Source organism: Scomber scombrus, chromosome 4, assembly GCF_963691925.1.
Source record: "Scomber scombrus chromosome 4, fScoSco1.1, whole genome shotgun sequence".
NCBI lineage: Eukaryota > Metazoa > Chordata > Actinopteri > Scombriformes > Scombridae > Scomber > Scomber scombrus.
In genome coordinates, this window is record NC_084973.1 from 18590946 (window position 1) to 18607355 (window position 16410).

At 38.4% G+C, this 16410-nt stretch overlaps 1 protein-coding gene across 1 annotated transcript in view; it reads left to right on the plus strand.

Annotated features, from left to right (window-relative positions):
- Positions 1-16410, plus strand: part of ccser1 (coiled-coil serine-rich protein 1) — a 138267-nt gene that overhangs the window by 3239 nt on the left and 118618 nt on the right. Inside the window, exons 2-5 of the mRNA XM_062417320.1 lie at positions 2691-3708; positions 4423-4840; positions 6886-7070; positions 14926-15016. Of these exons, the coding sequence (XP_062273304.1) occupies positions 2716-3708; positions 4423-4840; positions 6886-7070; positions 14926-15016 (1687 nt within the window). The 5' untranslated portion in view covers positions 2691-2715. The remainder of the gene's footprint in view (positions 1-2690; positions 3709-4422; positions 4841-6885; positions 7071-14925; positions 15017-16410) is intronic.

Genomic DNA, 16410 nt, shown 5'->3' on the forward strand with positions numbered 1-16410 from the left:
TAACTAGCACTGTGCCAGGTTGTAGAGTGTGTTGGTAAGACAGTGCAAACTAAAGTACACAACAAGAATAAAAGACTTCAGGGTAATGTGGTTTATGGTGTGATCATTAGGAGCGTGGAAGAGGCTCTCCTGAACTCCTAGAGCTGCTGATTCAAAACAACACATTACCAACATATTTTGTGTTGTTTATGCTATGAGAATATACAATACTTGGCTTTGAATAGAACATAAACTGATAGTGAATAGATCAACGAGTTCCTTTAAGCGATTTGAAGCTGTCAGTGATAATTTAAAAAAAAAGTTTACTGGTTCTTAGAAGTGTCATATCTGCACTTTGAGAACTGTGGCAGTAATTTGTTATATCCTGGCGGCTGTTAGCAATACCTTCTAACATTGAAAACAACCCTTTCTGAGCTGGTATGAAGCTAAAACCTATTAGGGGGAATTTTGGTGTAATTATAGAGATTTTACACTGGAGTGGTTTTGACTGGCATTGTGTTGTTTACTTATTGATATTAGCAGCATTCCTTTGGTGAGCACATTCAAAAAGAAGTCAGGAAAAGTCACAGCAGATAAAACTGTGTTTTGGCTGCACCTTGTTATTCAGTATGGTAGCACTGTCACTACCGGTACCAGGCAGTAGAAAGAAGAACTGAGATTATTTTGATTATTTTAACTTCTGTAATTCAGGTTGTCTCACTTCTTGTGCAGTGGCCAGGGAGAACTGAAGTAAGCACCCGCTATAGACCAGCACTAACCTTTTTATTTTCTTTTCTTAACCTGTTTTAGTGAGCTTTACCCTCAGCAGACTTCATGTGAACTCATCTGCCGTCAGTCACTCATTGATTGTCTGGTGTGCACCACACCAAATACAGCTGCAGGTCCAATAATGGTCGGTCAGTTAAAATTATTTTATCACACCCCCCCTTCATTTTGCCACTGACTAGGTCTGATACCTGGAGGCATTCCGTAATTTCACTGTTTACTGCCCAGGAAAATAACATATGCTCTCACTCTGTTTTAATATCTAATTAGTTAGAGGATGTTTACCTTGTCTTAACAGGCCAGGTCAGAGTGCAGTGACCAGGTCCGAGGGTTATGTAAGTGGTGTGAAAAACAACTAAACATGGATGGACTGTTTGCTCCTCAGATGAAATGTTTGCAAAAGTTTGTGATGAAGCTGCTCAGACATAGACAGCTTTGCGTAAACCCAGGACAGAGCAAAGAGCAATGGCATTTTTTTTATTGTTAATTGTTTAACTGGTCACCTCTTAATATATTACACTGAGTTAACCTGACGTGAAAATAGAAAATTACATCACTGTTTATTTAGTGCTTGATCATATTTACTTTCAAGGATGTGACAAGCTGATAAGCTACTTCAGTAAAGGGTGTTAATGTAAGCTTATTACACAGAGATCGAAAACAAAACACTTCAGTAGCTCTCACAGGGGCTACTTCTTCAACATTACGAGGACTATACAGTCAGTGTTGGGCTAATTCATGGGAAAAAATAATGGAAGTATGAGTATTTACCAAAATTTTACTCCGTGACTCAACATGTGGAACATACTCAGGATTTAGCTGCTGGTAGAAAAATGATGATTGTAATATGTTAAATCACTCCAATCCTTCTACCTGCAATAATCACATGCATGCACAGACGTTCTTCATATCAGATTCAGACTGAACTGGAACAGCGTATCATCAGGACATCAGCTCTGTGTGCTTCACTGAATTATTAATGTCTCCTGTTCATTTTTTGAATGGTCTGGTGCAGATTCCACTGCTTTACGTGCTCAAAATAAGAAAAATATAACATTCATGACTTTTTTAATAGGACATGACAGATTGCAGGGTAGTTAAGAGTTAAAAATGCATGTTGACAGAGTGACAAGTCTCTCATTCTGTGACCTTTCACATCCCTTACATTCCTATCTTTATTCTTATCAATTATGGATAGATCAGAAGCAGAACTGCACCTCAACAAGGCATCTGTAGTATGCTGGGTATTTTCGGAGTTGATAACTACTTAAACATTTCCAGGCAGACTGTTTTCATCACACATACTTCACATCCAGCTAGCAGCAGGGTAAACAATGCTGTTTTTGTGTACACGTGTATACCTGACTAGCAAAAAATCCATCATGTCATACTAATGTTTGCAACACAAGCATCTGCAGGGGGAAGATGCTTTTTGACTCATTCAGCAAAGGAAAAGTGAGATTTCTTATGTCAACCTGCACACTGTAGCTCCCCCTTATTGAATTTTCTCAGTTAATTTTGAATGCTTTGTGCTCCTCCATCAGTTGTTTTATGGTCCAACTGGATGGGAAGTGAATGTCCACAATCACATAGTTATCTGAATTTTTTAACCTCCCATAATAGAGAAAATAGTGAAAGCACCTCATCATTTAATTTTACAGATTTTCAATATTTTTTCTCATTCAGAGATTTAATGAGCAAGGACCACACTATCAACTGAGATGTAATTGTTTATTGAATATGAGATGACTGGCAGATCGGAATCGGAAAACAAATAAGTACGGAGGGCAAAAGGCGTTTATAGATGTATGAGAGGAAGACGAGGGTTTGAGGTGTGTTGTGTTTCATCTGAATTATCTTTGTATGTAAATGTGAAGCTGTTTTGTTTTCTGTTAACTGGTTTTTGTGTTTGTTTTGCGCCTCAGACGGCCCCACTGCCTCAGCTTCTCGATGGGTGAATCAGGCTCACGTCGCTCAACACTGGTTTCCCGCCTACCAATCTTTCGCCGCAGCAGCAGTAAGAGGCAGGAATCTCTCCCCTCCTCTCCTTCTTCGGGTGGTGTGGGAAATGGCGTTCACACCTCATCGCCCTCCAGCACCAACTCCAGTTCAGGCAGTACCGGGAAACGCCGGAGCCTTTTCCGCACTCCATCGCTTAGTTTCACAGCTAAGCGAAACAGTCATCCACGTGTCCAGCCAATCAACCTAAACCTCACGCCTCCTTTGTCACAGAGCACAGATGCAAACGGAAACAACCAACAGACAATAACGACGTCATTTTCAACAGGGTTCAGTGAAGGTGGCGGACGTCCCAAGTCACGCCACTCGTTTGGGTTTGGAAGCCACAAGCACAAGAAAATCACGCGTTCTCAGACAGAGGATTTTGACAAAGCGTCCTCTTCCTCTTCCACAGCCAATCGAAATGTGTTCATCAACTGCATCAGCAGCTCAGGGGCCAATGAGGGTGACGATTCTGGGTTCCTCGAAGACTACAGTGGTGGGAGTAACAACAACAAACAGTCATCACGCCAGAAGAAGCAGCTGCTGCCTAAATCTTTCTCAGCTCACCACCGCTTCTCCAGGAACTCTGATCACCACAGACCTCCAGAAGTGAATTTGGAACCTCCAAGCTCCACCACCATTACACATGGGGCAGGAGGGCTCACCCCGGGGTCATTGCCAGGGGAGCTGCTTGGAGCTGGTGGTGAGAGTTCACTCCAGTCCCCTATGATATCAGAGGACCGAACCACAGCCATCACCCCTTCAGAGTTCATTGCCATCACAGAAGATTCTGTATCTGAGGTGGATGCTCTGCCAGCTCCCAGCCCCGGATCTGGTTTAGCCCCAGGGACTGCCTTAGTAGCTGGGCCAGCTACAGACACAGCTTCCCCTGAACTTCCACCTGCCCCAGAGAACTTCAGCGTGGCTGTCTCTACCTCGCAGGTAGTGCACTCATTTTACAGTCTGTACTATGTCTCGCTGGAATCAAATGTTCTTTATAGAAATACAATATGTTTCATGTTGATAAAAATTAAACATTTTGAGCCTGTTAATGATCTAAATTGCAAATCTTTGTACTTGTAAACACACAAAAAAAATGTATTTTGAGAAAGATGGTGAGTGCTTTAGGACACAAGAATACAATACAACCAGGTTGTACCAGGTACCCTTGGATGTCCGGAACAAAAACCATAAAGGAGGAATATTTATGACCAGAGTGTGGAATGTGTGAAATGTGGCATAAAAATTGAGCACCGGGCATGAAAAGTCCTTTTATTGAAAGAGCTAAGGCATGAAAAACAAACCCTATGCATGTCTGCAAACGGCCCTTCACATTTCACACCCCTGTGCTCACTACTTTCCATTTCTCAAGGAATTTATTCTATTTTATTTCTTGTTGGAGGAGGAAACTCCAAAAAGGAAACCACTTACACAGTTTAGTAAGACAAAGCTCTGTACGGTAGCTATTGAAGAGTAAATATCTAAACATGCTGACCAAGGACATGCATATCCACCATGTTAATAATAATAATAATAAAGTGGGCTCTCCTCTCGGTTAGCTTTTTGTCTTATTGGAATTCACAGTTCTTTATTCAGAGATTATATTTTGGAATGCCAAATGTTGTGTATTCACTCAATGAAATGTCATCTCTTCAGGTTTTCTTCACTCCAGCCGAGTCCAGTGCCGAAAAACCGTTACTCCCCGACACCAGCACAGCCAACAACACAGATTATGAGACTGCCATTTCCCTCTCAGAACCCGAGACAGCTGTACCCTGCGTACCCTTACAGGAACAATCACTGGAAGAGAGGAAGGAGAGGGAGGAGGAGAGACAGGAAGTGAGGGAAGAGGTATCAGCAGAGGAGAGGAAGGAGTTGGTGGAAGAGAGGAAGGCAGGTTACCACACGGAGACCACAAGTGAGAGCGAGGCGTGCGTGGTGCACAGCGAGGGTTGTCACTCTAACCCAGAGCAATCGGAAAGGAAGACGAGAAAGACGCTCTCTGTTCAAGAAAGAGGACATTTCTGCGGCCGCCATGAACCCAGGTCCTCTCACTTGAGGAAGCCACACACAGGTATGAAACTCATGCAAACACTAGCAGGTAAATCACAGATTTACATGAACAGCTGCAGCTACACAACGATGTCATACACAAGTTTACAGTGGGAGTCGTGGGCCCTGGTTAATGCATGACAACTGAGACAATAATTCACAATAATTTCTAACAAAATTAGCTTGATGTTAAATATTTATTTGGTGGTTAAAGTGAAGTGATGCCATACTCCTGCCACTTAAGTGTTTGGTTTTATTACTTCCTTATACATGACTGAACAACTGTGAATAATATAGCCAATAAAAAACTTGAACAGAACATTATCAAGCCCTTTAAAGGGTGGTACAAACTGGGCTGGAAAACTCCAGATGGGTTTTTCCAACTTCCAAATTCTGAACTAATTCAGATAAAATTGACATTGTACAACTACAAAACTGTCTAATAAATCAGTGCCAGTTGTTGCTTGACTTTCGTGAAACAGTGCGTGGCAAAACTGAAAATGTTTTCTTCAACCAGAGCTGATTTGTCACTGTCGTTCTCGCTTCAGGCCCATTTTAAATTTTCTACTAACTTTTTTCCTTCTGCCAGATGCTGATAAGAAATTATGGCTGACTGTATTTCCCTTTTTAAAAGAAAGTATTGCCACATTTTAGGGTTGCAGAAGGACAAATGTGTTATGTGTTATTCCGAGTCAGAGTTTAATCACTTTATTTATGCTCTGCTTTTAGTTGACATTATAAGTCATTAATACAAGACGTGGACAATTATAATTAGGATTACAATTTGATCTTTTGGTATGCATGTCATACACACTAAAACACTAAGGCAAGAAATATTTGAGTTACAGTGGGCAAGTTCACCTCAACATATTATCAACTTTCTTTTGTTGGATTAGAAACTCTAAAAGAGCCGTACTGTAACTGTGACTTGATTGTCAGTACAGAGTGTAGGAGTGACTGATTGTGCTGTACTGTTAGTGCAGGATTAGTGGCCTATTGTGGGATTGTGAACAAATACACACACACACACATACCCACTCACGCACAGTGTGGCAAACTATACTTGCAGGGAAGTACATGAATATTGATTTACATTTTACATGCTTTTGGGCAATGGGTACAACAGACGGACTGCAGGAATAACGGGGAGCTCGTCTGTTGGGCTCCACAGTTACGATTTTTGGTGTCTTCATTTTATACTCATATCATATTCTTTACTATAATCATAAAAATAGTAACAACCCTGTGGTGAGTGAGTCCCAGTATACTGTAGACCTGATTTTCCTCTCTGTTCTCAACCTATAGTATATTGGTTGGAGGCACAAGGAGACAAATTGTGGTTGTAGGGCTTCTTCAGTGACTTATTGCTAAATGCGTGTTGCAAATGTAACAATTTTTACAGTTTGAGGACAAAGAAAGCAGATACTCACAAAAGAGAAACAGTGTGGTTTTGTGTTGAAGGTGTGTTTGCAAGCATGTAGTAGTGTGTGTGTGTGAGTGTAAGACAGGGGTGGAGAAAGTTTTTGGCCAAAAGTGCTGTTTTTTAAAATCATTTTATAGCCTGTCTGTCAGAAAGACGACAAGGTATTGTCCGTCTGTTTTCACATTTATCTCTTAGTTCAAAAAGGAGCACTCTTGGTCCAGTTGCAATTATAGCAATCATCTGTGTTTGTCTGCCTGCAGAGTATTGCCACTGAAACCTCTCATTCATTCTAAAATTGGTTTTATTGTTACACAACAATCTTGGTGCAGGCGTTTGGACCAAACATGATTATTACAAAACAAGCATTATTACCACTTCACTGACTTTGGTGAAACAGTAAGACGGAGGGCTTCAGAGAGGGAAGGTTGAACTGCATTTGAATGCTGAAATATGAAGAACTGCTTTGTGATTAATTAAAAAGAACAAACAAACAAACAAACAAACAAACAGAAAAACACAATAAGGACTGACTGCTTCTGATTAGAAATATAATAAAATATGATTATGTATCTGCTTGTAAAAGAGTTTCACCTCAATTCATTCTCGTCTGTCTGTCTTTTTAAAATTTTCTTTCTTTCCTCCAGCCTCTATGTGTAGCAGTGTTAGCCCGTACCATGAGGTAATGCGGTTGGAAAGGCGTCTGCGGTCCTCATCTGAGGGGGCTGGTGGTCCTCGTATCCATGGAAACCACAGAGATGCCCCAGGCATGGAGGGATGTGGTCTGCTAAAACACAGGAACAACTCATCATCATCTAAACTAGGAAGTCTGGTAGGTCCAAAGCTGTGTGTGTGTGTGTGTGTGTGTGTGTGTGTGTGTGTGTGTGTGTGATTATATCAGATCACTTTGACTTTGAAGTTAATCATAAAACTATGCTTTATTTTCCAAATCGTAAGTATGCCCAATTATTGATGTATCATACCTAGGAGACACTAATGTTGTGTCTAAACGTAGACACACATACGCACAAATACAATCAGCTTGACTAAACACTTGAATATGTGTTTTTTCCTCTTGTGTACTTCCTGTTGGACATCCTCACAGTAAGGCATGGCAGAGCATGTGCTTTACATAAGGTTTAAACACAATAAAGAGGAAGATCAAATCAATTTAGGAATACACTTACTGTGCAGTTTAATATTGGAAATTTAATAACGGAAATAAGCAGTGCCAGCCTTAACCAATAGCTTCACCTGCCGTAATTCAGTTACCTTCTTTAAAGCACAGTGTTAATATTGCAAACAATAATAGCAGCTAAAATATTTAAGGCAACTCTGTCCTCTAGCAAATCAAATATTGTTCATCCCACACTGTTAATTTATTTGTCACACGATTCTTAATCCTAAAATGGCTTAACTTAAAAACTTAAAAGAAAAAAGAAAAAACAGAAATGTGCCACACTGATTCTGGACACTTCAGCGACAAACTGTTCACGTGTTGAAATATCATGAACACTCTTTAGGTCTTGCACTTTCACACTCACCACACGTGGGAAAAAGAAGAGATTAATTGCATAGTGATATCTGTAGTATACATTAAGTGCAGATATGAAAACTGAGTGGATCATTGTGATAACGTATTTAATAATATGCCCTCAAACATGAATCCAACTTAAAAAGAGACATCATCTGCCTGTAGCAACTTATTTGTGATGTTGTACTCAGCCATAAGTCTGCATATCGAGGACAAGAAAAGTGGTAACATTTTAGTAAATCTCACCACCGGATTACCAAATTGGCATCGCATCATTAAATTAATTAAACACTATGAAAAGAGTGGATGTAATTGGCTACAATTGTATCCATGTGCCAAACCACCCTCTTGAAATATACTGTGAGATAAGAGATCCTGACTAATCTCACTCAGTAACACCACCCATGCACTATACCGTACTTTACTGCTCTTAATTTGATCTAAATAACTAAAACATTTTAAATATTTCCTAATATTCACTTAAAGGGCTCAGTCTTGCAGTGTCTTGTCATGGTAGTTGGGTGGTTTACATTTAGAGTTAAGAAAAAAGCTGGTATGTTGTTGGTGATTGAAAATCGTGGTAATTACTGAAGCTGACTTATCTTAAACGTATATCTTGATTTGAGATGCACAAGTTACTTAAAGGAATGTAAAGGGAGCTAAGTGAGCAATGCCACACATTTAATGGTGCTCTACAGTAGCCATAATAAAGTCATGGGACCTCAAGTCTTATTGTGTCACTCAGTAGAGATAAACATTCAAATCTTTAAATAGGTCATTTGTGTTGAAACGTGAACTTGAAAAAACTGTGAAGAAAAGGACCTGGCTTCTTACATTTAAAGCTATTGAAGGCAAAGCTGCAAAACTGAGTTCAGTGCGGACGGATGAAAGTGCTTTGAAAAACTTCTTCAGTCATCTGTAGGATTTAAGCATTATATCCAGTTTGTTTGTTGCTTAGGTTGTCTAACAAACATTGCACCAGTCTTTGTTGATGCATGCTATCCACGTTTGTTTCAGGGGATAGGCTGTAGCTACAATAGTGTATAAGTTGGAAGCTCAGTCAGAGGAAAGCTAGTTAAAGTCAATCCCATTTATTTTACCAGGGACTAAAGACTCCTACTGAGAGATTAAAAAGGACAGGAATATACACAACTCCCTGCTCTGTACTTTAAAGACTGCATCTGCTTCTTCATTGTCTTCACTAAACATGGAGTCATTCGTCACTTTTCTTTTAAGTTGTAGAAGAAAGGTAAAAGCTGGGAATGTGTTTTAAATGATGCCTCACCAGATCTCCTCTTTCCTTTGCTACATACATTTGTTAGTTGTAGCTAATGAAAAAAGTCTGAATTGAGACACCTTTTTCTATTATGCATGTGTCTGAGTTTATTTACAGCATGCACCATCCCACAGTATACAAACCCTAATATAGTCTAAGTAAGTGCATGACTACAGCTAGTTATTGTGTGAAGAAAACAGATTTAATAGGTTGCTATGGCTCATTGTTTATGCATATACAATGTGTCAGACTGTGGTGTGTTTATGTGTTAAGGAGGCCTCTGGGACTCTACACCTGTGCAGAGTAAACTAAAGCACCACAGCTCAAGTAGAACCATAAAGTATGCTAGGTAATTATGCTTTATTGTTGCTTTGTCATTACAGCCCATAATTTGATTATCATAGAGCAAGTAAAGATTTGTTTGCAATGACGAACATGAGTTATTTGTGGAATTCACAAGATGAACTGTAAGGTGCCCCTGTAAGGCGAAGGCAGGCTGTGTTTGCTTGAGTGGAAATCTGTGAAGTATTTATTTAACCAGCATATTCAGTATTCCTTACTCATGTGTTTCTCAGTGACAGCTGGTATATACCGTGGCAGACTGACACTGATTGCATTCATTCATGTTTGACAAAAAAGGATTAAATAAGATGTTCTCAAAAAAAACATTTCTCATAAATCTTATCCATCTATCTAGATACAATCTGAACAACTTTGAACATGCACTTTTGTGGTTTCAGTGACATATGGCAGATTAGTTTAACTGCAATCCACTTTATTTTGACTGCGTTACTTATGCATATCACCAGTTGCTTGACAGCTTGCTTTCTAGATGGTGTTATACTGCCGAGTCCCCCATGTTTTCATATCCTCCAGCCAGATTGCTGCCTTGTAAAGGCTAGATATCAAAAGTGACACTTGTATTAATCATACAACAGATAAGGACTCACTTCCTGTCCCAGACAGAATTTATAATAACCACAACCAGACAGTTGAATTTTAAAATGAAAAACAATGAGGATGTTGTTTGCAAATGTGGGTACTGAATGCTCGTTATGGCCAAAGATATCATATGAAAGCAGTTACAGTAATCATACCAGCATAAAATCAAATCATATTTCAAATCAAATCCTTTTCTCTGAGGCTAGAAGTCTTAATGCCAACTGGTCACACAGTAGAGCACTGAAAGTGGTCTTTGATTTCAGACAAATTGTTAGCAATGATAACATAGCACGCAGTTAATTGTGTAATCATGGTGGTTTCCAACTGTCTGTACTGTAGATTCTCTCAAACAATAATCATGCATATCTACAAGGGAAAAACTGAGATTGCTCACTGATTTACCTTATTAGAAGTTATAGACTTCATATTTAAACCACTTCCGTCATGGGAATACCAACATGTTCACATGTATATGTATAATTAGCTTCTGACAAAGAATGCAAATGTCCTTATTATCTAACTAGCTAAATATATTATGGTGATTATGTTAAGGAAATGTCTTGTTTGTATTTTACATATGTTTACTTTCAAAGCATTGAACAGTGTAGAAACTAAACGGTAAATGTACCTGGAAAGATTGTAGTTGAAAGACAATAAGGGATTCATTATCTATGAGTAAGAGAGAAGAGTCTGCAGCATACCAACCCTTGAGGATTGGAACTGACTGCTTTTCCCGAAGAAACAACATTTAAGAGTGATTCTTTTAATTCAGTTAAACTTCACTGTTGCTTCTTTCAGGGAGTTTTTTTCTTTGTCTTACACTGTTTTAAAATGAAGAGTATGCTAATTAACCAACTAGCTAGCTCATGAAAATTAAATGACATTCCTCAAATTTAATTGGAACCTGGTAATGTGCAGTCATAACTTAATTTAATACCTTGTTAAATTTACTTATGATGCTCAGGATCAGAAAAGCCAGTGAAGGAGCTTTCATACAGATTTTTCTTCGGGGAATGTTTATTTGCATGGTGTGGCAAAAGCAGACTGGTCAGGAAATAGCATGGGTATGGTTGTAAACATGAACTGAGGGAGCATGGCTGGCAGGTGAATAACCACACTCCACAAAGTAAATTATACACCTTCTTATCAAACACTTCATTATGTTTAATCACAGTCACTGTTCTTGCACTCAGTGCAACCAAGCAGAACCCCCCCCCCCCCTGTGCTGGTAGCAATATCTATCTATCTATCTATCTATCTATCTATCTATCTATCTATCTATCTATCTATCTATCTATCTATCTATCTATCTATCTATCTATCTATCTATCTATCTATCTATCTATCTATCTATCTATCTATCTATCTATCTATCTATCTATCTATCTATCTATCTATCTATCTATCTATCTATCTATCTATCTATCTATTATGTATGTGTGTGTATATATATATATACATACATACATGTGAAAAGTCCCCTCTGTAAACTGGTTGTACAATGGAGAGCTACACGATTCTGCAGGTCAAAGGTCATTTAGATTGATTCTGCACAAAGTCAAAGTTATGAAGTCAAAGTCATATTTTCTGCCTGAGCTGCCTCACTCACGACATATTCTAATGAAATTGTCGACCTTACAATACGTGCTAGGAATCCTGTGTAAAAAATATGAACCTCAAATTTATGGGCATGGTAAAAATATGGTTCTGTTGCAACACAGTTGGCAGTATAAAGCACTGGGATTAAATATTTGTCTCTCTTAAATATATTTGTTTATTGAATATGAAAAGGATGTTTTCTTTGCACTTGGATGAGTGATTATTCCGTATTGATAGAAGCAGGTATTTGTAAAAAGATAACACATCTCAGGTGATATAAGTTAGAACGTCTGGGTAAAAACTAGACTAGACATTCAATCCTTTATTCCCTCAGGCGCATTGTAAACACAACTGGCTGTGAAGTGTCTGCTCTGACAGAATGAAAGTAATTTGTTAGTCCATATACTTCCCCTTGCTAGAAGCCATAATACCTAGCTGCCAAATCTCTCTCCCTTGATCGTAATGCAATTTACTACCCTAAAGCGCTGAATAAATGTAATTTTCATAGACGCTATGCGTGATTTCCACAGTGTGAACAGAAAGCAGTGGTTCTTTAATGGATGGAAAGAACCTCTTGCTTCCTCTTATTCCTGTTGTGGATGTCATTCTGCTTGGCAGTTAAGAGATGGAGCCATCTTTTAATGAGACCCGATTCTGATATTATCTCTATTAACTCAAGGATTATACTCACTCAAATCACATCACAGAGGTAAAAAGGTGACATCCCTGGGTTGTAAAATCATATTAACACATTTCTGTGGTTAGAGGGGCACATTAAAACGTGTAATTTAGCTTCAAATGAAGTCTGTATGCAGTAGTATCACACTGTATGGGTCTTCATTTATTTTCCAATATCTTTTAGCTATTAGCTTTAATGTCTGAAATGAGGTCTTCTGTTCAATTGTTTTACACTGAAATGCATTCTGGTCTTTTTCTGATGTTTACTGAAAAAAGAAAAGCAGCTTCATGATGTTACATGTTCATACACAGACCACAATAGCTTTACATGTATGGCCTTAGAAAACACACACTCACACACACACACAAATGGGCAGAGGTGTTGTTGAATGGTCAGACATGTCACTACTAAGCATCTAGGCTCTTGTACTCAGATGGGAGGAGATCGATCACGAGTGTGCCTGTGACGTTGTTTATGTCCAAACAACATTGATGAGAACTGAACAGAGTTGGTTATTGGATTTTTGGATCTATATGCATCTGCAGATACTCCACGAGACAGGCCCATTGTTGTTTTTGGCTTTTTATATTTCACTTTGCTTCAAGATTGACATTTTTTAGAGAACAAAAGTTCAGGCAAGGGCTTTCCACCAGTATTAATGTTATGAAAAGCTGTAGGAATCATCATCCAGTTATTTTCATTTTGGAAATCTTGTCTAAAAGGTTGTTTCAGGCAATGAAGTTTACTCAGAACCAGGTCAAAGTACTATTGATGGTGAGAAATTAGTTTAGCCTTGTGGTGTTATCAGACAGGGGAGATTTGCAGTATCAGGACAGTTCAGTACATGAGATAAAAAACAAGCAAACAAAACCTTTCATTTATGGTACTGATTACTATTAGTTTTAGGTGTTGCAGTCCCTCTACATGGTATGCTGTATAAGTCATGCTGAATTTATTGATTTTAGATATAACGTTCATATATTTGAGCTTTTTACTGTCATGTCCTTTTGTGTCCAGAATAATATAGCATGCTGGCTGTTTGTAGCAGGTTCCTTAGAAAGCCCATGATGGTACTTGAAAATGTATAACCACTCCTGGATGTGTGTGATCAAATGAACATGTTCAACCAAAGAAAAAGAGGAAGGTTGATAACGAACATGAACACTAAGCCCTACCAGTCATCCTCCATATAATATCACCATATGTGTTGTTAAGCTTAGTTCCCTGCTACTTATCTGGGCTGAGTTTGATTTAATGCTGAGTTTTATTCCTGGCTCTTTTTTTTCCATTAATACTGTTAAGTTGCCTTTTATCTCACTTTTTCCAATGCAAGACTGTACAATTTAAATCAGTTATTTGCCAAGTTTTTTTTTTCTGCAGTAGATTTCCCTTTGGTGACCATTAGATGGCAGCATTGACTTTTGGAATATAACTAGTCAAAGTGGAGAATCAGCTTACTGCATCCTTATAACATCATAATAATACTAAGAACATAGGAGCACTTCCTAAAAGATGAGCAATGAAGATTTGATGGCGTGCTTTAAGTGGTGAAGCTCAGTCCTGTGGCTGTAGTGCAGCTGGAATTTGCCTGTAAATGTAGTTATTCTAGACTAACTCCACTGTACTGGTAAGGAAATGCCCTGCTCTAAATGTAATTGTGTTTATCGGAGAAACAGGTACCCACATATGAGTACAACTGTAAATCGTTTAGTAAAATTAGAACAGTTAGAGTTATTGTCTTAAAGAAAAAACTCAAATTGTTGGTCAAGTAGTACTTTAAGTGTCTGACTGTCATAACTGATTTGTTGTATTGTGGAAAACACCATGACTGCAAGGCTGATGAATACAAAGCCATGAGCTGTTAATGTTAAGATGGCATTTTGTGAGATTCATTTATTAGAACCCACAAAATGAAGAAAAGATTGTGAGAAATCTTTTTCAATGTTTGAATTGTGAAAAAAACAAACTGAAAAACCCTAAGTAATGGAGCTGCTTCTGTTTATAAATACTGCATCACTGTAGTTTTTCTGGTTTGTTCAGCAGCTATTTTTTGCTCGTGAAGCACAGGGAATGCTAACAGATGTTACTCAAAACGTCGGCCTCATTTGCAACAGTCACTGCTTTTTCAAACTGAACCTTAATGATCCCCACATAACAGGAGAAGCAATATGTTTTCATGAACTGTAATGCAATCCTGAAGTACTAAATATCTAATTTAGTGCAGGAAAGGTCAAAACCCCCCATTGCCTAATAAAAAATAATATTGTTTTCATTGCTAATGTTGATAAAATGTTGTGTTTTTGTGGTTGGAAAATCTCTGTGTAATTGTTATATGCCATATGGACATTTGCTAATTTTTTCAAATGTATGTCATATCTTCCATTTTAATTACTATTATTTGTTTTCCTCCTCAGGGTTTGCAGAACCTGTAGGATTAATGAGTGTCTAGCCCAAATTGTATTAAAACTGTTCATCATAATGTCTTGTTTTGACCAAAAAATGTACTCCTAAAAGTATTGCTTCCCGTGAGGAAATGATGGAAAAACCTAAATTAATCATATTATTCTGTAAATGGTAATTAATCATTATTATTTTGTCAGACGTACATTTTTAGATAATGTTGTTTAAGTTTATTTGGTTGTGCTTTTTCTCTTCAGGATGTCCTAAACAATCTGGGCTCCTCTGAGCTGGATGAAGATGATCTCATGTTAGACCTGGACCTCTCTGACGATCAGCGACATCGACATGGTAATTTTTTTAACGGCATAACATCCACATCTTTAGATAACTTGTAACATGCTGATTTAATTAGTCCAGGTTGGGATGATATTATGTAAAAAAACAACATGGCTGCAGGAAAGCGCATGGTTACCATGGAGATGACTGAAAGCTTTCGCAAAAGCATGAATTGGAAACATCGGCCAACTCTTTAATTTCTGTTGAGCGACAGTTATCACAAGTGTATATCGACCTACCATGAATCAGCTTTTATAACTGTTGAAATCAAGAAAAAAAACCTGTCATGCACAGACTCCTGCCATCATCCCTCCCTGCTACTATTCAAGTAAATGTCTGGTCGTATTCTCTCCTCATCAGTGATTCTTTTTTCTCTTTTCTTGCCTTTCTTCTTCTATGTCCTCTCTGCTGTCTTTTACTTCATTTCTCTCTCATTCGCTGTCTCTCTGTTCCCTATGTAAGCCACCTCTGTTCCTTCAACTTAAAACATACAACCAGCACTCTCACTGGTTCTTTCAGCATGTGCCACAACTTTGATCTAGCTGCCTAATTTAAAGCGATTTATCTCCTTTGTTGTTTTGGCATTACAGTCCCACACTTTCTGACATGCCTCATGGTTGAAAAATGATTGTCAATGTAGAATTATTGCTTGTGTTCTGCCACAGCGCTGCATGCAGTGCAAAACACAGTAACCCCAACAAATGCATGAGATTATTATTTTGAATGAGTGTTCAAGGTGGCTATAAACACACCATATGTGAAGGTGTTAAAGGGCTTGATTACTAAAATCCTTCTCAGCACATTCATGTGAGAGTTTACTATTTCACTGTAGTTGGTAGATGAATGTAGAGATATTAAATGATTGGGTAACATTGCAAGTGAGATTTAGTGATTCCTTGCATGAACGTTGTGTTAAATGGGGAAAACCCTAACCCTTGCAAAATACATGAGTATCAGTTATGTCTGTGGTTCTGGCGATCTCAAATTGCAGATGTTTGCTCTATATTAATACACATTAAACTGCAAAGACACACAATTTACACATCCACTTGGGCAGTTGGTGCTTGGCTGAGGAAAACACGTGTATTAAATGACTCAGCGTGATATTGGGTAAACAAGAGCTTGAAATGTGATCAACTTTCATTTCTGGGATGCAGGGAGTACATGTTTGACTGTAAATATAGCGACAGGGTACATTTACCCTCAGCTTGACTCTTTCGCGTGTGTGAACATTTCTAGCTCTGACTCTTATCTAGCAGATCTCTGAGTCAAATGATATATAAATATGAGGCTGGATTCAACTATCTCTAGGCTAAGTCCCAGATGGACTCAGTGAATATTACAGTTGCAGTCAAATAAAATAAAATGTTCAGCAGCACTGTGGAATGAAAACTACAACAATAGAT